This window comes from Ostrea edulis, chromosome 1 (assembly GCF_947568905.1).
Source record: "Ostrea edulis chromosome 1, xbOstEdul1.1, whole genome shotgun sequence".
Classification (NCBI taxonomy): domain Eukaryota; kingdom Metazoa; phylum Mollusca; class Bivalvia; order Ostreida; family Ostreidae; genus Ostrea; species Ostrea edulis.
The window spans coordinates 88,333,797-88,359,390 of NC_079164.1; the positions used below are offsets into that span (position 1 = coordinate 88,333,797).

The window sequence follows — 25,594 nt, forward strand, 5'->3', positions numbered from 1 at the left end:
GAATCACCTCGACATCAATGATGAAACTGAAGTAAAAGAAAATCGTAAATTCTTTTAGAAAGATAAATTCCCTACTGACAATAATAGAATGGAATTCAGTCGAAATGCCTCATTTGTGCATTTTGAATTAAAAATGAAATTATGTTCTAAATACAAGTTATGTTACATTTAGATGATTTCTATTTAAGAAATAAGGTATCATTTTAAAATATATATCGTGATATAAATACGAGTTGGTCACGTGATCAAATTCCATAAATCATGTACCAACCAGTAATTATATCCCGATAGATATTTTATTTGGTGTCCGGATAGGACCATTTGCACGCGCGTTAGTCACAACACGCCGTCACGGCAACAAGCAACGCGCCTTCGCGCTCTCACGCCAATAAGCAATGCGCCTTCGCGCTCTCACGACAAGCAACGCGCCTTCGCACCGTCACGCCAACAAGCAATACGCCTCAACACTCAACACACGGTATATATTTATTTTTAATTCATTTACCAATAAATTGTATTTAGTTATATATATATATATATATATATATATATATATATATATATATATACATTACATGCACATTACTATTGGATTTTACTTTCGTTGTCAAAATTTTACAAATTACAGGTAGATAGTTTTGTTCATTATCCTACCTGTAATATAATTAACCAAAACACAAAGACTTAACGCGTATACTACAATGTAAACATACATGTCTTTTCACAGCACGCGCTTTTTGAATATCAAAATAAATAATCCAGGTATTTTGATAGATAATTATACGAGCCCAGACATTTAGAATATATTTTGCTTCAAAGCAAATTCGATCAAGAACCCGATCAAGAACCCGTGAAAAGGAAAGGGGTATCTTTAGAATTATTTATCTATCTTTGATGAGTATTTACGACATTTATTTAGTACAACACAATATAATAGGGGGTTTCAACGAAACGCACGTCTACGGTTAACAGTTCCACATATAATTTCTTTATTTAGTATCTATCTATCTATCTATCTATATCTATATATATATATATACATACATCAAGATGCTATATAACACAGTTAAATAATGTCACGTGATTTATAAACGGGAAAGCACGAGATCTATTCATATTCCGAAAGTGAATGTTGTTCTTTGTGTTAAGACCCGCCCACTGTGTTTATTATTATTCATGAAGAAGTACCATGACGAAAACTGCTTATGGAGTTTAAAAATGAATTGATATTTGGATATTCCTCGTGACAAAACGAAAACAGAAAACTATTAAAACTATTCAGAAACCATCGTCGGTGGCGTCTATGTAGGAAATTTTAACTTTTGTACAGTAGAAATACTTTTATCGACCACGGAAAAGGGGACCGCCTCTATTAGCCGTTTCACCTCATCCTTTCTGTAATACTGTTTATATAGTCCATGCGGAAATAAACACGCACTACTGAGAAATACATTTTACAATGCATTTTTACCATTACTTGATGACAAACACATTGTCAGAAAGGAGGAACAATATGTAATCAAAAAGGAAATATGTTTTACTGTTCTACAGCCAGTTTCTACCGTGGGAAACGGATGCATTTGTGCTTGACTCCCCCATGGCTTGAAACAAACTAGCTTTACCTATACATCTCTTTAGATTTCATGGCATGAGGGAACTCATCCAGATAGGGGACAAGCAGAATGTGAGAAAACAAAGGTGTATAAACTTTCATTTAAAGGACACATCTCGTGTTTTCAAAGTATACAGAATTATATGCATTTTGTCTTCCTTATGCTTATAGAAATTAATTGTAATAGTTCGTTCACTGAAGTATTGCGATAATTAGCCACAATATGGACTTAAATCTAAGCCCCGATTTCAAAAAGCCTAGTTAATTAGATAGGTAGTCACGTGGTACAGTGACGTCATATGCGACCTTCGTCGATCAACTTGTTGTAATAGTAGTGTTAGATATTTTTTAAAAACTCGGGTTTTAGGGGCCTAATTTATTTACCATGGATAACATTTATTTCGATGTTGACAAATTTCCCGAGTCTCATATCTTTTAGCCACCAGTGCATACAAATAGCGACCCAAATGTAGCGAGGAAAGCGAGTATGAAATCTGCATAAATTTGCGAGTAAATAATGTTTACATGGGATCACTGTCTAAACACTATTTGGTAATGCCATTTCTGTAAACAACTGTAATTAGCGTTGTTGCTTTTCTAAAATAAACAGAGCAATTATTATTAAATTTATTTTTGGAGAAGTTAGATAGGCCTAAATTATAATACGATTACGTACATGTAGCATTGACAACTAGGCCTACCGTCACGGGTGCATTTCGGGGGAAAAAATATAATAAAAATGATCAAAGTTATTGTGAAAATCACAAAACTTTTAAATTATATTATTCAAGCTCAATTTTATTAATCATTATTTTTTGTTTTCTACACATTGTTACTTAGGAAGTGGGAGCGCGGCGTGCTGTTGTTGTAAACACGTACGCGTTCCTTTAAAAAAAAAAAATGAAAGCATTATAATTCAATTCAAAGTTGGGAAATATCATATTTTATTATTTATAATTGAAAGTTCTATTATCTTTTATCTTTAAATTTCTTTTTTAAAACTACCAGTTGGTAGACACTGCTAGCAAAGTTCTGCCTATATGGTGTTACAAGGTGAAGGTCAGTTGGTGCGAGTGTGTATTGAATTTGAGAGCAGAACGGAAAGCATATGCGGTAGGCCTATATGTAACAGTGCGAAGCTTCGATAGAACCATTTTCTCGCAGTTTATATACGTCTTTGTCCAAGAGCTTGTTTGAAAAAGTATAGGGACAAATTCTACTGGGTTTTTTTTTTATGGCAAAGTCGTTGTGCCAACTAAAAATATTCACGTCTTGTCCCTCATACCTTCCTTCGAAAATTGAAAAAAAACACAGTCCAAATCATCTCTACTGACAGCAAGTACACCCTTAAACGGCACACAACACCCCAATGCAGTGTTATTTACAAGCCGTTAATGTGATAATTGTTTGTTTGTCAATTAAATCTAATCTGTTTATGAAATGGCTAACAAATGTTTTCAAATCTTCTCGCTCGAGGTCGCATATGACGTCACAGATAATGGCGCGTAAAATATCGAAGAAAATATGCATATCGCAAGATTTGAATTTCATCGCAATCAAACTCGAAAACTACGCAAACTGTTTCTTTTAAAACACATGTAAAGTAGTTTTAGGCATGAAATGAATTAATTTTGCTGAAAAAATTAAAAAGTTTAAAAACACGAGATGTGTCCTTTAAGAAGTGGACTTTTTTTCTATTTTGAAGTTTATCCGCATGCATCACAAAAGATCCATTATTTATTGACTGAGATCGTCTAGTGTTTGACCACCCGACTTCTTATCTGTTACGTAATTCTTGTGGACTGGTTCATCGTTTACTATTTACATACGATTGCTTAATTAATTATTTTTACACGTTGTTAACACAAGAAACTGAATTTTATTATTATACATAAGAATAATTATTCATAAATAGAATAAACTTTCATTTTAAGAATGGGCCGTTTTCCTCCTTGAACGATTTTTACATGCATCATTCAACACCCTTATTAAATGAAAGAGATCGCCCACATCCCCTTCTGATACTGTGACGTCAAACAATATTTATAGATTATCTACACTGTAGTCGTCAGATTGGTTACAATTTACTCGCGATTGTTTAATAATTATCCCCCGCTATAAACACTATTAAAATCCACCTATGACGTCATTCTTTTGTTCGAACTCTCCATTATTTTTCAGGAATGGAGTGTTCGGAAAGTAGGTCAACCTTTATACAAGTAGATATAAATGCATGCAACAAAATAATGAAAAACGTAAGACATGATTAAAATGCACAAAGTGTAGTAGCAAGGGGCCCAGCAAAGGTGGATTTTAAGTGGGTCAATGTACTCGTATCACTCCATTCCTTAATAGCAATGGACATCGGCCCCTTCGGGGTCTCGGTCCATTCCTTTAAAGGAATGGAGCGATACTCGTATATTAACCCTTACTTAAAATTCATTGGATTTCTTTTTCATGCAAGTATCAATAACCTAACTTGTAGCGTTAGCTTTTATTGTTCATATTGTTCGCACGGTACTTATCGGAGACAGGACAATACCAAAGCTTAGTTATGACGCCGTGACATCAGGCAATGATTGTTTCCTATAGGACTCTGACCAGACTACTTCCATTATTTGGATTGTCCCCAAAGAAAATATAAATGAAGAGTGATTTGATATGACAAAAATATACTATATGAATATTTGACAAGCATTTGACAAGAAAAATGTTCATGTACATGTATACAGCTTATCACTTGATGACGGTAGTAAATAACGACAAAATATTGTGACATTTCCCGCGCGATACCACTATAAGAACCTGTACGTCGTGACGCACTTTTTATTGTGATGTCGTACGGTGCGAAGTGCACCGAGCTACATAAATTATATACAGCACATTGCTTGTTCTCGGAAAGCTTTAACTGAACTGAGTAAGATTTAATTATTTATTAGGTTTATTGGTTCAAAAACAAACTGAAAACACACACAGATGCTTCTGGAAACATATTCCGCAGTGAATTAAAGCAATGTATAGGGATTCTACGTAAATAAGAATATTGAAATGCATAATATCCATGATAGATAGATAGATGTTTTCCGCCACACTCAGCAGAGAGAGAGAGAGAGAGAGAGAGAGAGAGAGAGAGAGAGAGAGAGAGAGCCCAGATACAATGTACCTGGGAAGAGACCACCGACCTTCCGCAGAAAACTGGGAAACTTTCTCACTTACCGGCTCGAGCGGGATTCGAACCCGCGCCGAGCAGAGGTGAGAGGCCGTATTCTTTTCATGTTTATACAAGTATATGGTAATATGTGACATGCACAACGTAGGTTTGACTATGACATTGTGTTGTGTTCTGCTTACTACGGAGGGAAATAACTATGTCAACAAAACGACTTCGGGGCAGGAAATACACTAGATAAATTATTTGCGACATTAGTATAACAATACACAGACTTCTCCACCCAATATCGTTATTGCTGTACAAATGATATCAGTACATCACATAATGATTGAAATATTTCAGGTGAAACAATTTCTTTAACCCCCCCCCCCCGCGTTACGTCATCGTATGACGAAGTGCAGTGCACGTGTCATTTGGCATCTGTGTTAACCCCCTTCGGCGTCAAGAGAACTCACTGAGTATGAATGCATCAATTTTAAAATTCCCCAAATAGTGGTCCTAAGTTTCATAAATTCTCATTTGCATGGAAAGGTCTGTAACTGGCCCTAACTTAATTATGTCAGCTTCTTTCGTTAATTTCCTTATGTCAACAAAATATTAAGTAAAGGTGACCGTGCCTATACTGAATTCCCAGCTATCCTTACAGAGATGCATTGCTGGATCCAGTAAATGTTCTAACAAGCCCTATCTTTACTCCTCACAAAACTATGAACAGCTGTGAAGGAGAATCTTCAAATCTATTGTGCCACAACATATGCCAGAAATGGTATAAATCAAATGTGGGTTCTAAAAGACTCTAAAGAACGTTCAGTAAAGTTGAAATCACAAAACATTTCTCCAAAATTATCAACATTAAAACATGACTTTTCAACACTTTGCACGACCATTCCTCATGATGAATTAAAGACTAGATTTTTGACATCAAAGACAGTTGCTTCACTTCACATACAGCTGGTGACATCTCAATAAAAGTGAAAAAACTTAGTCATTGGGAGCGTATTATTGTGACGTAATACAAAGAATTTACATTAAACTATTAAGTGTAGGTCTAAATGACATTTGTCATTTCTTCATCTGATTTCAAAATATTATTAATTTGATGAACTACATGTGTCTTATTCGGTTTTTTGAGGGGTTATGGGTGGTTACATGTGGTAATATTTTGAAATCTACATGGTTTTGTGAAGGTGATTTGATAAGTTCTTATTATTATCTAAATATCTTTTCCAGTGACGTTTGATATTTTCAATAAGTTCTTCGCTGAATATTTCGTGAATTTTCTCATACAGAAGTTCCTCTAAAATTCCAAGGGTTAAGGTAGCGTATGTAGGGGCCATTTTTTGTGCCCATAACGGTGACTTTGACTAGTTGAAAATGTTGGTCATCAAAGTTAAAAATGTTGTTTTTTGATTACGTATTCGATTGTGACGTTTTGTAAAATGTTACACTCCCCGTCTAAAGATTTTTTTCTCCCAATTGATTTTCAGCACCGTGTATGATGTACACGTTTGCATCGAATTATTTCATTAAAACAAGTGAAATCATATCAAAAATGGAATGTTCAACAAAATTGCACTAATTAGCTGACACTTTATCAATATTCTTAACGAACGTAATAAATATTAACTTCAATTGAAGTAATCGTTTTTACTTACTCAAGTTGTACTGGCAACTTGCTCCAGGTCATATCTCCATGGCCATATACACCTAAATTCAAAATATCTCCCTCCAAACGGATCCCTCCAAAGGCAATCAAAATGTCAAGTCCCGTCTCTCCGTAGGATATCAAGCGGGCTTTTAAACGTCCTTCAATCTATTAAGTGAAATCGTAAAGATAACAGCAATGCCTACAAAGAATACGAATTTAAAAGTAGAGCAAACGCGGACATCTGGAAAGGAGGAGTAATCATCTCCTACTTACCAGACACATCCGCTGTAAGCCCTATATCAATATCAGGTAAACGGAGTAATACTAAATGGACTAAAAGTTGGTATGGAACGTGTTAAATAGCATTCGATCAAATGACAGGTTCCATTTGCAATTTAGATCACCACAACGATCATAAAATTTGCGAAATGCTGACTTTAAACGAAACTGCTGAAGCACTTGTTACATCAAATCATTTGTCTTTAGCCTGCATCCTTTAACAAGAGACCCACAGGCATTATCGGTCACCTGAGTATCGGTCACCTGAGTACTAGGAAAAAGTAACACTACACCCACGAGCTATGAAATCTAGAAAATAATTCCTGTTCTGAATATCTAAGCTAAATTCTAATGTTCAGCAACAGTATAAAACAAGATGTGTTCTTAAAACTTCAATGCCCTCAAAAGTGCATACACCGATGAAAGGCTATAAATAATATAATGGGTGTATTAACAGTAAAACATTGAAAGCAATTCTGACCTATCTTAAAGTCAAAACCCTGGGATGTAAAATTCACCACGTTTTGTACATCCTTTTCTGCTATTCCTAAGTATGCATTTAGATTTCATACAGTATCCGCAAACTTACACACAAATACTATACACCAAGTTTGACCCCCATCCTGGGGTCAGAACCCTATCCCGAGGATAATAGAATTAACAATTTTAGTAAAGTACTACCTGTTCTTTCTAAATATTCATTTAGTTTCAGTTTAGTATCAATAACACTAAAAAGATATTATTAAGTGTTTTACACATAAACACTATATAGTAAGTTTGGCCCTGCCCTGGGGTCAGAACCCCTATCCCAGGGATCATGAAATTTACAATTTTGGTAGTTGCCTTCCTGATCTATATCACTATGCATTTAGTTTTTCTTAAACATGTGCAGTTGTACAGAAGAAGATTTTTGAAAATTGGTCAATTTTGGGCAGTCCCCCCCCCCGCCTTTAAGGCCCCAGGGGTGCAGGAATCTTGAAATTTACAGTCGATGTTCCCCTTGTCCCAAATATGTTTCATACTAAATTTAAAAGGAATTGGAATAGTAGTTATCAAGAAAAAGTTAGAAATTTCTATTATTCAAACATCTAATAAATGACCATTTTGACCCTACTCTGATACCAAAACCCTACTCCTGGGTTCATCAAATTTACAATTTTAGTAAAGGACTATCTTCTCTTTCTAAATATCCATTTAGTTTCAATTTAGTATCAATAACACTAAAGATGTTATTTAAGTGTTTTACACATAAACACAATATACCTAGTTTGGCCCTACCCTGGGGTCAGTACCCTTACCCCAGGGGTCATGAAATTTACAATTTTTTAAGAAGCTTCCTTGCTCATCATTACTATGTACTCACTTTCTCTACGATTTCTCTGCTAGATGCCAAGGAGTAAAGAAGATTTTAAAGAAATAAGTAAATTTTAGAGTTTTTACTTAAAAATTAAGGCCCCTTAGGGTAGGGGAGGCATAAAATTTACAACTTCTGGTCAACTTCACCTACAGATACTACATACCGAATTTGGTCAATATTGGCTCGGTAGTTTCTGGGAAGAAGTTGTTAACGGACTATGCATAACGCTCAATGCACGACGGATGACGACGGACGCAGAACAATAACAATAGGTTACCTGAGTAGCCCAGGTGACATAAAAATTGACATACACAGAACATAATCTTGCGTGGTGAATCAGCTGAAATACATAAACACCATATGTAGGTGATAATAAAATATTGCTACACAAATATGTGATGTTGACAATAGAGAAGCCGAATTCACCTCGTTTGTCATAACATTGTGTTGTTAGTTTGTCGTTGATGTCTCTATTCAATAAGAAATTAAAATGATGCTTTTATTTCGAGTTCACTGGGATATATCGAATCGATATATGAATGAAAATGAGTATTGTTACATGTAATAGATGAAATATCAATGTATCTAAATATTGAGATACAGGCCACAGCAAGATATATTTTCTTCTAATATAGAAGCTTTTGAATAATTTCTGCCTTATTAGAATACAAAAAGAAGTAAACTAATAATGGAATAGAATTTGTGACCATGGGAATTCTAATAAACTGATTGAAGAACTAATCATGAAAGGTTACGTAAATATTGTCAATGAGAAACTCAAGCACCTTTCCTATATGCATTTTAAAGTAGTTGTGGGTAGAATGGTTTTTAATAAAGTAATTTGTTGGATAAATCAGCATAACATATGAAAATTTCCGTGTTCAATGTTTATTACAGAAACAGCTTTGATGTAAAAAAAAAAAAAAAAAAAAAAAAAAAAATGCTAATTATTTAATTCATCATTCAGAATGGTTGTTCTAGGTATTGAAAAGGTCTTAAGTTTTGATGTTTACTTGGGGATTTTTTTTTTATTGATTTCAAATTTACGTTCTTTGGAATCTTTGATAATCTATTTTTGATTTATACTACTTCTTGCATATGTTGTGCATTATATGTCTGAAGTTTCTTCATAGTAGTTAGCATTTTAGTGTGACGTAAATAATAGGGAATTATTATAAGGAAAAATAACACGTAATAACTTCTATAAGCAATACAAAATAGAGGGTTGGGCAAACACAGACCCCTGGATATACCAGAGGTGGAATCAGGTGCCTATGATGAATAAGCATCCCCTGTCGACCGGGCATACCTGCCATGAACCCTATATCTTGATCAGGTAAATTGAGTTTTTCGTAGTCAAAATCAATTTGCTAAGAACGGTCTAACAAGCGGCATGAAATACATCAGACAACATTTGACACAATGATATGTTATATTAGCAAACTAAATCGTTATAACGACCATGATAGATGTTGCGTAACTAAGAAATCAAATTATCTAACTGAATAATTGTTTTATACATGTATGTCTCAGATCAGTCTACCCTAAGAAAAGATTAATATTGTGCCTTACATGTGCAGACGCTCTCAGAAAACAAGCTTCTAAATTTCCAGATGCTTCCACACTGAGGTCCACCCCAAACCCTGGAAAAAGATAAAGTTCACAATCTTCAAATACACGGTTCGAGATACGTCCGAGTTATTTCCCTTTGGAGAACTCTCGTACGTAATAAGGCGCGAAACGATTTGTTTACATGCGGGAGTGGGACAAATTTTCCACTTTCGTAAACTATTTCTTTCGATAGTATTTTGTATTCCCTACAATTACATGCAGGAAGAGAAGCCGCTTTTAATACATTTCATTGTCTTCCCCATGGACTGTTGATCCACCCTGTCCCACTTCGGCATTAAAAGTTCCACTAAATACACTTCCTACACAGAAGACGTCTTATCTCGAAACTGGCGTATTTCATGGATACATATATAATAATAAACGTGATTCAATGCCAATAATTATTGTTTAAAGTGTCTCACGATACATTGAATTTTTTTTTTTTGCAAATCAGATTGATTGATTGAATATTGTTTTACGTCCCTCTCGAGAATATTTCACTCATATGGAGACGTCACCACTGCCGGTGAAGGCCTGCAAAATTTAGACCTATGCTCAGCGCTTATGGCCATTGAGCATGGAGGGATCTTTATCGTGCCACACCTGCTGTGACACGGGACTTCGGTTTGGCGGTCTCATCCGAAGGACCGCCCCATTTAGTCGCCTCTTACGACAAGCAAGGGGAGTACTGAGGACCTATTAAAAACCGGATCCCCACGGTCCTTTTTTGAATACCAAAGATATGTAATAAGTATATATATCAAAACGACCAGAATTGCAATTTTATTTCAGTAAATATGAACAATTCTAAATTATTCTGAAGGAATTGAATTCTGGATCTGTCGGTCAGTTTTGATTTATCTACCGAGCTTTGATAAAACACAAACAAATGGATCGATACAAATTGATTCATAAATATCTAAATTGCTGTCTTATAAAGTAATTGTAAAGTAGATTCAAACTGTATCAGTATTGGTGTTATAAGCCACCTTAAATCGGAAACTTCTCAGACTTTCCGATAAGATAATCAAATAAGATATTACAGCAATGTACTCTCAGATAAGTATATCAAAGGCATAAATGATGCTACTAAAATATATTCATTCATCATAATGTGCAGATGAATGTAGTTTTAAGTCTAGATGTAAAACTTATACGGTACCAATTTTGATGCACCAGATGCGCATTTCGACAAATAATGTCTCTTCAGTGATGCTCAACCGAAATGTTTGAAATCCGAAATAACTATGAAGTTTTAGATCTAAATATAGCCAAAAACAGCGTGCCAAACAAGTGGAGCCAAATTCATCCAAGGATAAGCGCTATGCATGAGGGAGATAATCCTTAATTTTGAAATGAATTTCTAAATTTTATAACAGCAATTAAATATACATCCGTATTTTCAAGCTAGTAACGAAGTACTTAGCTACTGGGCTGTAGAGACCCTCGGGGACTAACAGTCCACCAGCAGAGGCCTCGACCCAGGGGTCATAATGTAAAACTTATACGGTACCAATTTTGATGCACCAGATGCGCACTTACCAAGATGTACAATTTGCTGAAAATGTGTTTTACTTTGCGGCAAACAAATCAATGTGCCAGAACTGTTCCCTAAAAGTGTGCAGCAAATGCCACTAGCGGCACACAATATGCCACTAGTGTCAAAGTTTGCCACAAGTGCACCACAACTATTCCTATCAGATTTTGAATTCAAAAAGAGCACCAAAAGTTCACAATGTTTTCTTTCGTAGCAAGAATCAAAACAGTTTGCCGGAAGTTCACTACACTCTTTTCTTGAAATTTTAGAATGGAAAAAGAATTAAGTGCACCAAAAGTTAAAAGCGTTTTCTTGAATATTTAGAAAATCAATATATCTATTCACCAGAATGAAAGGTGAAGATAACGAACAATGATCCATCTCATAACTCCCACAAGGAATACAAAATAAAGGGTTGGGTAAACACGGACTCCTTGATATACCAAAGGTGGGATTAGGTGCCTAGCAGGAGTAAGCACTTCCCCTGTCGACCTGTCGACTACCGGTCACACCCTCTGTGCCGTGCTCCAATAATAATCCGTGTTCAGAATCAGTGTACATGTACCAAGGACGGCCTAACAATTGGTATAAAACGCGTCAGACGGCATTTGACCGCAAGATAGGTTGTATTGGCAAACTAGATCATTTCACGACCATAGAATTTGCGGAATACTGCATTCAAAGAAGACTGTTGAAACCCCTGTAGCATTAACTTTTTTTCTAGTTGCCTGTTTCGATTTAAAAACTGATCATACACATCACACACAGAACAAAGTCTTGCCTATCGAATTAGTTTATATATATAAACACCATATGCAGGTAATTATAGAATAATACTACATAAATATGGAACGTTGACGATGGAGAAGAAAACGTTGTTAGTTGGCCGTTCATATTCATTTTCGATGCAATATCTAAGTACAAAGCAGTCAAAGCAGTCAAATGCTGTCTGACGTGTTTCATACCGATTGTTAAGCCGTTCTTGGCACACTGATTTTAACTGCGGATAACTGCGTTTACCTGATCAGGATATACATGTAGGGCTCACGGCGGGTGTGACCGGTCAACAGGGGATGCTTACTCCTCCTAGGCACCTGATTCCACCTCTGGTGTGTCCAGGGGTCCGTGTTTGCCCAACTATCTATTTTGTATTGCTTGTAGGAGTTATGAGATTGATCACTGTTCGTAATCTTCACCTTGCATGTAGAGGATTGTGTGGTGTCTTTTCTTTCGAGTTCACAGGGATGTATCGAATCGACATATAAATGAAAATGATTATTGTTAATAGATAAAAGTAATTGATGTATCTTAATGTCGAGTTAAAGACCACAACAAGGTATTTTTTCTTCTCATGTAGAAGCTTTTGAATAAACTCTGCTTCACAAGAATACAAGAGGCCCATGGGCCACGTCGTTCATCTGAGTCAACTTGGCCCATATCTAAAGATGTTCCCTATATATTTGCATGAAAAACTTTCATCTTATTGTGGCCCAAACCTATCCTCAGGTGCCATGATTTTTACACACTTGAATCTGCACTATGTCAGGAAGCTTTCATCTAAATGTAAACTTCTATGGTCCAATGATTCTTGAGAAGAAGAGTTTTAAAAAAGTTTCTCTATATCAGGAAGCTTTCATATAAATCTCAGCTTTTCTGGCTCAGTGGTTCTTGGGAAGAAGATTTTTAAAGATTTTTCCTATATATTTGTCTGTAAAATTTTGACCCCCTATTGTGGCCCCATCCGACCCCCGGAAGCCATGATTTTAACAATTTAGAATCTACATTATATAAGGAAGCTTTCATATAAATCTCAGCTTTTCTGGCTCAGTGGTTCTTGAGAAGAAGATTTTTAAAGATTTTTCCTATATATTTGTATGTAAATCTTTGATCCCCTATTGTGGCCCCATCCTACCCCGAGGGTCATGATTTTAATAAACGTGAATCTCCACTATGCCAGAAAGCGTTTATGTAAATATCAGTTCTTCTGACCTAGTGGTTCTGGAGAGAAAAAAATCGAAAATGTAAAATATTTACAGACAGACGGACAGCCAGACGGATAGATTACGGACAATAGAAGAGCAGAAAAGCTCACTGGAGCTTTCAGCCCAGGTGAGTTAATGAAAACAGGTCAACTAACGAAGGAGCTAAATTCGTACCTATGGGAATTCCAACAGACTGTTCGAAGACCTGATTTCCGAAGACTACGAAGATATTGTCAATGAGGAACTGAGCATAGTTTTTATTTCAACTTCAGAGTACTTCTGCGTGAAATCAGAGTGGTGTTTTGCAAATTCAAATTTAGGTAAAGTTCTTTAGAATTTTTTATAATTCACATTTGAATTTGCAGCAGTTGTATGTCACAGGACTTATATTTTGGTAAGGATAATCATAAAATATCACTTAAACAGCCTTTTCTATCTCACTAATTATTTGTCATCTCCTCCTGAAAGACCGAGTTTGAAGCAACTTTCAAAATGTACCCAGAAATCATCCATAACAAGTCGGACGGAAACATTTTCTACGTATTATGCCTTTACACCAAGCCAAAGAAATATAACATACATGGTGGAGTTATTTATATATCTGACTTGCCTAATAGTGTTTGGAATTTCCAAGGACTAAAAAATGTGCTTTTTCGTGCATATTGGCACATTGGTTATGGTTATACATGATTTGTTTTAATCCTGTCATTAAATATTGGAAGTGTATAATGTTTATTTTGACTTGGAATATTAAAAAAAATAATGATAATAATAATTCACATACGCATTTGAACAAAAATTGTCTCTATCTCATTCTCTGTTCTTCGGTAGTGCTAAAGGCCCGGGAAACTGTTGTCAGAGGTCGTAGGTCGAGGACAACAGTTTCCAGCGTCTTCGTCACTACCGAGGGAAAATAGATTTGACTATTTCCCGAGTATGCATGAAAAAATTGTTTTATTAACTAATCTGCAAATCGGGCAATAGTTTCTCACGTGACCGGGAAACAGCTCGTCATGTAACCGGGAAACAGTGCGTCACGTGGTCAGGTAATAGTAGATCACGTGATGAACTGTTTCACCCATGCTCATTTTGTGTACATTTCTCTGCTGATTTAAGATGGAAATACAAAAAATCAGCAATATCAATTTATATAGTAGATTATGTAATAATAATATTTTGATAGGAATGGGCGTTAAGGAGGCAGACATTATCAGTATATATAAATATCACAAATGTGATAACCATACATAAGCACTATGTGAAAGGTGAAGATAACAAACAGTGATCAATCTCATAGCTCCTTCCTCATACCTCTTTAAAGGAATACAAAACGGAGAGGTGGACAAACACGGACCAGGTGCCTAGGAGGAGTTAGCATCCCCTGCCGACTGGCAAGTAAACCGAAGTTAAAATCAGTGTGCCAAGAACGGCCTAACAATTGCTATGAAACCCATCAGACTTCATTTGACCAAAAAAGTGTTGTATCGGCAAACTATATCATTATAACGACTATAGAACATGTGAAATGCTGCTTTTAAACGAGATCGTAGAAACCCCACTCTAACATCAACTTGTTTGTTAGTAGCCTTCCTCGGTAAAAAAAAAATCCCCACAGAACAAGCTCTTGCGTATCGAATCAGTTGAGAAATATAAACACCATATGAAGGCTACATAAATATGGAATATTGACGATGGAGAAGCTGAAATTATCCCATTGGTCATAAAGTTGAGTTGTTATTTTGCAGTTAATATTCATTTTCAACAAGAGGTACTGTGAGCAATGCTCACTAAGAATACCCCCCGCTTACCCCAATCTCCCAAAGGGTGTTGGTAAGAGGTATAAACTAATTCTTTTCTGAGTGTAAAAAACAAATGGCATGACAAACCGAACCATATTGCTACAACGATGTCCAGTGCGCATGACCTTTGACCTTTTGACCCCAAAATCGATAGGGAACATCTTCATCCCATGGGTAGTCCATATATATGATATGGTGACTGTAGGTGGAAAGGATAACGCTTTAGAGCCCGGAAACCATATTGCTACTTCAATGTCCAGTGCGCGTGACCTTTGACCTTTTGACCCCAAAATCGATAGGGAACATTTTCATCCCATGGGTAGTCCATATGTATGATATGGTGACAGTAGGTGGAAAGGATAATGCTTTAGAGCCCGGAAACCATTGCGTCTACAGACGGACGGACGGACGGACAGACAGACGAACAACCCGATTCCAGTATAACCCCCCCCCCCAACTTGTTGCGGGGGGTATAATAAGATGTATAAGTTCCATGCATATGCAAGGCGAAAATAACGAACAGTGATCAATCTCATAATTCATATAAACCAAAAAAAATAAATAAATAGATAGTTGGGCAAACACGGACCCCTGGACACACCAGAGGTGGGATCAGGTGCCTAGGAAGAGTAAGCATCCCCTGTTGACCGGTCACACCCGCCGTGAGCCCTATATCCTGATCAGGTAAACGGAGTTATCCGCAGTCAAAATCAATGTGCCAAGAACGGCTTAACAATCGGTATGAAACACGTCAGACAGCATTTGACCCAATGATAGGTTGTGTAGGATTCTGTTGTCTAGGTGTCTTTTATTTCGAGTTCACAGGGATATATCGAATTGAATATGAATGAAAATGATTATTGTTAATAGATAAAATGTCGTCGATATATCTAAATATAAACGTAAATCTATATGTAAAGCTGTATACCAGCCCCAAGCGTTCATGGAAAAAGATACCCCACCGTTGCTTGGACAAAACAATTAAGTCTGACACAAAAATATGCGACGGATATGTTTTAATCAGAAAACCTCATTTGAATTTTCAGTTTAGGTAATCTAATTAAAAACTACATTAAAATTCTTACTCGTTGAAAATGGCAATGGACCAACTAGGTAAAAGAACGTGATTCTATATATGTGGACATCCAGAGCAATATTGAAATTCCCGTCGGCGCAAATGTCGTTATTCTTTTTGGTTATTGAAAATGAAGCACGGTAGATAGGATATCCAATAAGTAAATCTTGTACTATTTCCAGAACATTGCGTTGTTTGGGGAAAAATGCGCTGAGGACGTCATACTGAAAGCAAATGTATAATTGCTGTAATTCATGTTTATCCATATATAAAACATTCTTGATACATCACACACACACACACACACACACACACACACACACACACACACACACACACACACACACACACACACACACATATATATATATATAAAGCACTAAATAATCACAACTAGGTACTGAAAATTTTCGCCCCAGCCCGGGGTCGAACCAGCGACCTACGGCACCCACCGTCTAGCAAGACTGTCAAACCAGTGCGTAAGTCCACTCGGCCACAACTAGCTGCAATAATGTAGCCCTCTCTGATTTTTTTTTTTTTAGGGAGAGGGCTACAACTCCTTAGGATCTCCGTAATGGTGCAAATGCGGGAGTGATTCACTCCCGCAACATTTGCGCTCATTCTAAAGATTTCCTGACTTTTTTTACGTAAATAAAATGATATTCTATGTTTCTTGGTCAATATATAAATTTACAACCTGCAACTTAAGATTTGTGAGGCTCTATTCTACCGTTTTCAACAATTTCGATAAATTCCAATTTCTCGATTTATATTTGTGCGCCATGTTTGATGTACTGAAGTTTCAACTTCCGATTGTCAAATCATTTGCATATGCCATATAAGGTAGTATTTACATCAATGGACAAGTATGGAGGCGAAAGCTATTTCGTTGGTATTGAAAAGGTTTGAATTTAATATCAAGTTAAAAACCGAACAGCAGAGTGTAAATTCTTTCTGCAACAATATGATTTTCCTTTCTTTGTCGAAGTGGCTCGAGTAACTACATTTTCGCGCTGATTGTCAATGTTTAGGTTTTCCATTAGATCCACCTACGAGATCTCGCGATAACAAGCATGACGGAGCAGACGAAGAATTTTGCATGCTGTACATTATATTTAATGAAAAACACCTTTATTAGACATACCCGAGCACAAAGTTGGTACTCCTTTTGGTGTAAACAACATTTGGGATTAATACACAGAGTTTATTATCGGTTATTCATAGAATTAATTTGCACCATTACGGAGATTCTATGGAATTGTAGCCCTATCCCGAAAACGTCAGAATTAAAAAAAAAATTGGATAGGGCTACATTATTGCAGCTAGGCCACAACGACTTCCCTAAAAAAGGAAGTTTTGTTATGCTCCTAAAGCGCTACTTATACACACTGATAACATCTCACACAGTCGCTGTGTCATTCAGTGTTTAAGATATTTTATAAGGAGAGTGGATCTCTCGATGCAATTGTATAGAATATTTTAATATAAAGTAAAACTTATACGGTACCAATTTTGAGGCACCAGCACAAACAGACAATTATAACACCCAAACTTACGTTTACTCCTAGGATCTAAACGATACATGTGATAATCAATTAATTAATATATAAAGCACTAAATAATCACAACTAGGAGCATTTATAGGAGCAATTTTCAGTACCTAGTTGTGATCATTCAGTGCTTTATATATTAATTAATTGATTATCACATGTATCGTTTAGATCCTAGGGGTAAACGTAAGGTTGGGTGTTATAATTGTTTGTTTGTGATTTACACACACACACACACACACACACACACACACACACACACACACACACACACACACACACACATATATATATATATATATATATATATATATATATACAAGAGGTACTGTAAGCAATGTTCACTAAAAATACCCCCGCAATCTCCCAAAGGGTGTTGTTAATAGGTTAAATTATCTCTTTCCTGAGTGTAAAAATATGGTATGCCTTTTTAGAAGAAAATGGAAGATATAGTCCGAGCACAAATCCAAGGCATCAACCTATAATTTTGACCTTGAGATAAAATTTCAAGGTCATAAAGAGGTCATGGATGTACATGACATATAGTCTCATGGTGATACACCCATGTTTTATGGTATGACTATGTCAAAACCCTATAATCAATTTTGACTTTGAGGTCAAAGTTCAAGGTCATATAGAGGTCATGAAGGTACACGACACATCGTCTCATGGTGATACACTCATGTGTCAAATATGGTATGCCTATGTCAAAGAACAAAGAAGCCATGACCCTGACACGAATCCATTGTAAAAACTTTAATTTTGACCTTGAGTTCAAGGTCATATGGAGGCCATGAAGGTACATCACACATCGTCCTATGGTGATACACTCATGTGTCCAATATGGTATGCCTATGTTAAAGAACAAAGAAGTTATGGCCCGGACACAAATCGATTGTAAAAAACCTTTAATTTTGACCTTGAGGTCAAGGGTCAAGGTCATATAGAGGTCATGAAGGTACTCTACACATCATCTCATGGTGATCCACCTGTATGCCAAATATGGTATGCCTAAGTTAACAAAGAAGTTATGGCCTGGACACGAATCTGCACAGACAGACGGACGGACGCACAGACAGACAGAGTGATTCCTATATACCCCCCCCCCCCCCCCCCCCGAACGAACTATAACAATACGTGTAGTAAAGAATTCCATCACATGTTTAATGTTTACTTCTTTATCCCCTGAATATCACACATTAATAAATTTTAATTATTACACTATGTCTTCCTACATCGTTTTTATGTTAATTAGTTTGCTTACAAAATATCAGAACGAATTAGCAAAATTCCCAACAATACAGTAGTGTAAATGAATAACCGTGGGGTCTAACATGTGATAAAAAGAATCTCCCAAGTTTAGGGAATAGAAAACACATAACTCGTTGAAAAGAAATTATACAAAACCACAAACAATGGAAGATCCTATATTTATATTACCTCTGGTATTTCAAGGGCCCGTGCTTGCCCTGCTCTCAATTATATAGGATTCATGAGACGGATTATTTCGTAACCTTTTTTTCACTGGCCCTTTTTCACTGATGTTAAATCGAATGTGTTTCATGCAATGTCAGTTACAAACACGTACTTAGTACTATTGTCCGACAGTACTAATTTCGGTTTATAATGCCAAAGTTATTGTAACGAAGGGTAGGTGCTAAAGAGGCTTAGAAAATTAAAACAAAAACAAATAAACATACCATTCCACTGGATTGAAGGCAAATGCCATCTTCAGGAACAATAATGTTTAGGAAATGATAAATCAATCTGTTGACAACTGTCATGTCGGAAAGAAGGCCTTTTATTGCTAAAATAAATAAATGAATATATATATATATATATATATATATATATATATATATATATATAAAATAGTTACTTTTCGCAATGATTGGTAAAAGTATAGGTAAAAAATAAAAATGAAACACGAAGACGTTTAGTAAAGCTTTATCGCTTTCATTTCAAATCTTCAGAAGCTTTACATTTAGTAATATAGCGACGCTACGTCACAACAGTGGAACGTTAAAATTAAACAAATCTAGACGTCATTACATACTGACTGTTGAAACGTATTAAACCTATTGAAACTCAATAATTCAGTTTAACGTTATCATATTTGTAAATGAAAATGTTTTCACGCATTACTTTATAATGATATCAATGTAAACACTATGTTTTAACGTTCAGTGTCTTATGACGTCGAAATTTGTTTTGCTTTACGTCACAATGAACAATACGTTTCAACAGTCAGTATGTAATGACGTCTAGATTTGTTTAATTTTAACGTTCCGTTGTTTGTGACGTAACGTCGCTATGTTACTAAATGTAAAGCTTCTGAAGATTTGAAATGAAAGCGCTAAAGCTTTACTAAACGTCTTCGTGTTTCATTTTTATTTTTTACCTATATATATATATATATATATATATATATATATATATATATATATATACAAAAATCGAGAAATCGATAGAAAACAATTTTGAAAAGTTGTGCAAACCTAAATGAATGTAAATTAATTAATTGATTATCATCATTTAGTTACTTGATGTGAAAAAGATATTTTAGATTTTTTCTTATTTAAAAGTTACTCCGAAAAAAGAGGTCTTTGTATGATTCAAACAAATGTCATTCAAATGCATTATCACTTGATTAAGTAAAATTTATGAATTACCTTTACCCAGTGCATCATTTGCGTTACTTTGTTGCCCTGGAACGATAGAAGTTCAAACTCAGTATTACTAAAGTCTTACAATTAAAATTGAAATATATTTTACCCAAAAATTTGAATCAACAAAACATTCAAAGTTCAAAGAGCAACGAACCGAATGCGCATAAAGATTTGTACACAGAAGCCGATGCATGTATTAATAAAACGGTATCAAAGGTATCAAGAAAGAACAGTTGCTTCATATGAGTAACAAACACGAGATGTTTGTAAAACACATATGCCCCCCCCCCCCCATGGTGCAAAATTGAAAAGGGTTATACACACACCTCATTTAATTGATAGTATTATCATCAATTCAAAATATTGAGCAGGCAATATTTTCCTATGTCAAGAGGAAATTGACCATGTGACCTAAAATTCAATAGAAGTCATATACTCCTTATGCTGTACCAGTGTACCAAGTTTGGTACGTGTCAATCAAGCAAATAATTCTTAAAATATAGCAGACAATATATTACTATGTCCAGTTCAACTATTGACTTTTGACCTCAAAATCAATATGGGTCATCCTCTCCTGAAGATGTACCAATGTACTAAGTTTGATGTCTGTCAAGTAAAAGGTTTATCAAGATATTGAGTGGACAGTATATTGCTATGTCCAGTTTGACCCTTGACCTTTGACCATATGACCTCAAAATCAATAGGAGTCATCTTCTCCTGAATATACACCAGTGTACTATTTAAAGTTTGATGTCTGTCAAGCAAAGGTTTCTGAAGATATTGAGCAGACAGTATATTCCTATGTCCAGGCTGACCCTTGACCTTTAAACATGTGACCTCAAAATCAATAGGGATCATCTTCTCCTGAAGATGTACCAGTGTACCAAGTTTGATGTCTGTCAAGCAAAGGGTTCTCAAGATATTGAACAGACAGTATATTCCTATGTCCAGTTTGACCCTTGACCTTTGCTCATTTGACTTCAAAATCATTAGGGGTCATCTTCTCCTGAAAACGTATCAGTGTACCAAGTTTGATGTCTGTCAAGCAAAGGGTTCTCAAGATATTGAACGGACAGTATATTCCTATGTCCAGTTTGACCCTTGACCTTTCACCATGTGACCTAAAAATCAATAGGGGTCATTTTCTTCTGAAGATGTACTGGTGTACCAAGTTTGATGTCTGTCAAGCAAAGGGTTCTCTAGACATTGAATGGTCAGCATATTCCTATGCCGTTTGACCCTTGACCTTTGACCATATGACCTCAAAATCAATAGGGGTCATCTACTCCTTAGGATGTACCAGTGTGCAAGTTTGATGTCTTTCAAGCAAAGGGTTCTCGAGATATTGATCGGACAATATATTCCTATATCCAGAGTAGATTGACCCTTGACCTTTGATTCTTTGACCTGAAAAACAATAGGGGTCATTTTCCACTCATAACCAACCCACATATGAAATATCATTATCATCAAGTGAATGGTACTCAAGATATTGAGCGGACAACATGTGGTCTACTGACCGACCGACCGACCGACCGACAGTTGCAAAACAATATGCCCCCTCTTTCTCAAAGGGGGGGGGGGCATAAAAATGAAATAAATAAAATCACTGAAAAAAATCTCTAATAATACAATTAGATCGAGGAATGTATAATGAGTACAATCGCGAAATTATTTATCACCATAGTTGATGGTACAGCTAAGGGTTTCAACAGTCTCGATTCAAGTCAGCATTTCGCAAATTCTATGGTCGTTATAACGATGTAAAACTTATACGGTACCAATTTTGATGCACCAAAGGCGCATTTCGACAAATAATGTCTCTTCTAGTTCGTCAATACAACTTATCATTGGGTCAAATATTGTCTGACGTGTTTCATACCGATCGTTAGGTCGTTCTTGGGACACTGATTTTTAACTACAGATAACTCCGTTTTCTCTGTGGTGTCTTTTATTTCGAGCTCACAGGGATATATCAAATCGAAATATGAATGAAAGTTATTATTGTAAATATGTAATAGACAAAACGTCGCCGATATATCTAAATGTTGAACAGAATGGCAACGTAAGATATTTTTTCTTCTCGCGTACAGTTTTTGAATAAACTCTGCTTCATATGAATATAGAAACAGGTCAGCTAACAAAGGAACACAATTCCTTCCCATGGGAATTCCAACAAACTGTTGGAAAACCAGACATTACGAAGATAGTGTCAATGAGGAACTCTAGCATATTTTTTATTTCAAATTTAGAGTGCTTGAGTGTGGAATCAGAGTGGTGTTTAACAAAGTAAGTTTTTGGATGACTGATCATTAGATATGAATATTTCCTTTTTCCATTTTTGTTGAAGAAGCAACTATCTATGATGTTAAAAACTCTAGTCTTTAATTTATCGTGTATGGTGTTGAAAAGTCATAAGTTTTTATGTTATTGATTTTGGGAACATTTTTGCGATTTCAAGTTTACTAAAAGTTCTTTAGAATTTTTTAGAATCCACATTTGATTAACACCACTTCTGGGATATAAAGTCGTACAGTAAGTTTGAAGTTTCTCCTTCACAGCTGTTAACATTTTCGTCAGGAGCAAAGATAGGGGCTTGGTAGAACACTTACTGGATCCAGCGATGTATCTTTGTTTGTAAGAGCTTTTATGTAGTTTAGGAATCCAGCATAGGTATGGTAACTCATATTCATTTGACCTATTGACTGGGATATTAAATGTGTCTAAATCTGAAGCATGGTTTTGAAGAATTTCATCTTTTGAAAGGGTAGTTTGAGTATGAGTACGATTAGCAAAAGTGGAATTAATACCAAGTTCGTTTAATAACAATTGTAATAATGAGCCTTACAAACAGAGAATGTTGTTACTAGCTTTGTCAGTTATATTCATGTACATGTAACCTATATAATTCTCTTATCACTTCTGGTTTACTAAACACAGAATGATAGATTGTATGTACTTTTGTTTTAATATGTCGAATGCAGGATTTTGATATTCCTCTTATGGTTTTAACCCATTCTGACAACGTATCAAATTCTTCGTCTGGCATAATCTTCGACAGAATTCATAATAGAGATGCAGTTCTGTCGCCAATTAAAAGACCGACGTTCTCTGTATTTAGGACTTTTAGAATAAGTGATTTGAGGTCCTCATTTTCAACTATATCAACCTCACCAGTAATGACATATCCAACTGGACTATAGTTGACAGAAGATGAAGAACACGTTGGGGGATTACGTATAAGATGGTCTATATCTAGGCACTACAAAGTTTGTTTATAATTTAAAAAGTTTGGATGCAATAGTAGAAGTATAGCTGTAAGAAAATACAGGGTGTAGACTGGAACATGATATAAGTTGGAATACACGACTGAACTCTTTTATGACGAAGAATGTTGATTATGTTGACGGCGTCTATTCCTTTGTTTGTAAATTTGAGCTTAAGGAACTGGCGGCATGATTTGGAAGGAATATCGTCCATGACCTGTGCTGGTTTAAAGAGCCCGTGATTGGTAATATCCATAATCATAGAGTTCAGTCTATATTCAGGTGTTGAAAAATCCAAATATAGACTAGCTGTAGCTTCTTCAAATAACGTATGTAAAACTCTCCATGGAACAAAGTAAAGTTTTGTACGAATATGATGTGGACTTAATTGTCTGTTGACGTAAGGCAAAAGTGAATCAAACGTGACATCATTTATACTTGGTCTTTTATATGAATGATGTCCATGACTGCTCTTCCGTCTTTGAGTATTGGGAAAGAACCGCATCACATTAACGTTATTTCCTTGTGGACTAGTCAAACTTCCCACATCATATACATTATTATTGCATCCATATGGAAAGGCAGTTCTTAGGGCCCTGATCCAGTGATCTCGTTGTCTACGAAAAGGTGTGTTTAATGTTGGATTGTTTGTGTGATGGTAAATTTTTTCCAAAATCCTTACCGTCATCCGTCATAGACAAGATGGAGTGATCCGGTGCATTAAAATGCTTGTGAAGAAGTTTGTTACCAACATTATTTATTTGAACCTGTGCCCCGATATTCTTTTATTATAATATATATATATATATATATATATATATATATATATATATATATTGTCAACTTTGAGAGATTTATCGGTTTGTTGAGTCCTGTCCATTCATGTCGGCATTTATTCATACCTGTTGGAAACACTGTGTTGATTAATACGTTGGTCAGTGCGTTGTTGATTGCAGGGTTATTGAATATGGCATCTGTAATATTTTTATCTGAAAGCATAGAAAAAGGAAAATCAAAGCAATGAAAATAAGGAACATTCATTGTTTAGCAATTTACTATCAACGCCAATTTCTAGTACTTTATAGACAAATCTGAATGCACCAGTTACGTAAGGTAAGAACACTTGACTCAATATTCTAGAAAAATGTTGAGCCGATTACAATCGCTTAAAAGACATATCCGTGAAATCTTTGAAATTTTAAGAATTACCTTTGGAAATTTCACCCCAAAATTTCTTGTAAAAGTCTTTTCCGAGAAGAGTGTCACTCGGCTTACCTACAAGATATAGTTATCTTACGATTATCAAGACAGCTTTTTGGAAAGGGGTACGTAAGCCCTGTCAATATCAAAAGGCGGCAAGCTAAAAAAGTCTAGAGGTAATTCAGAATATAAATCAATCTCAAAAGTTGATTTTCCAATGTTAGAAGTCACCTGTTTATTTCTAAAGAGTTGTATTGTACTTATACATACTTCGACATACAATTCGTACATCTTTCGTTTATATTCCAATAGAAAAAGTACGTACACGTAACCACTTCTTCATCCTTTACATGTACATTTCGTACATTTGAGTACTTATTCATAGGGAGATAAGGTATGGATCACAAAAATTTACCTTCAAACACAGGCCACCGTGGACCGAAAGTCCAAGCGCAGGCCTACCTCCTATTCGGCGCCTTTGAAGTTACGGTATCTGACGCAGATACCGTAACTTCAAAGGCCTTTGAAAGTCCTCCATGTTACGGGGAGTATGAAATCGTATTATCTAAATATAATGTACAGTACATTTCTTGGAAAATACTATTAGAATATTGATTATCTAAATTATAAAGATCTGTTTTCCATGGACAAGTAAACAAAAAATGAATGAGGTGATTTTGTGTTCCAACTATAAATTTTGTTAATTTTCAAATTCTTTGTAATAGGAGTAATTAATATTGATATTAATATCCGTTGGTCTTTGTATGATAGTTATGATTTGTTTGTTGGTTTGTTTATTTAATTGAGAGTATCGTTGTTGTTGTTTATTAGTCAAAA

At 35.5% G+C, this 25,594-nt stretch overlaps 1 protein-coding gene across 1 annotated transcript in view; it reads right to left on the bottom strand.

The window, feature by feature from the left end:
* Positions 1 to 6,435: 6,435 nt before the first annotated feature.
* Positions 6,436 to 25,594, bottom strand: part of LOC125672615 (uncharacterized) — a 42,448-nt gene continuing 23,289 nt past the window's right edge. The window contains exons 18-24 of the mRNA XM_056144792.1: positions 24,767 to 24,832; positions 24,460 to 24,546; positions 20,295 to 20,330; positions 19,323 to 19,429; positions 16,083 to 16,296; positions 9,641 to 9,711; positions 6,436 to 6,597 (exon numbers count right to left, since the gene is read on the bottom strand). Of these exons, the coding sequence (XP_056000767.1) occupies positions 6,436 to 6,597; positions 9,641 to 9,711; positions 16,083 to 16,296; positions 19,323 to 19,429; positions 20,295 to 20,330; positions 24,460 to 24,546; positions 24,767 to 24,832 (743 nt within the window). The remainder of the gene's footprint in view (positions 6,598 to 9,640; positions 9,712 to 16,082; positions 16,297 to 19,322; positions 19,430 to 20,294; positions 20,331 to 24,459; positions 24,547 to 24,766; positions 24,833 to 25,594) is intronic.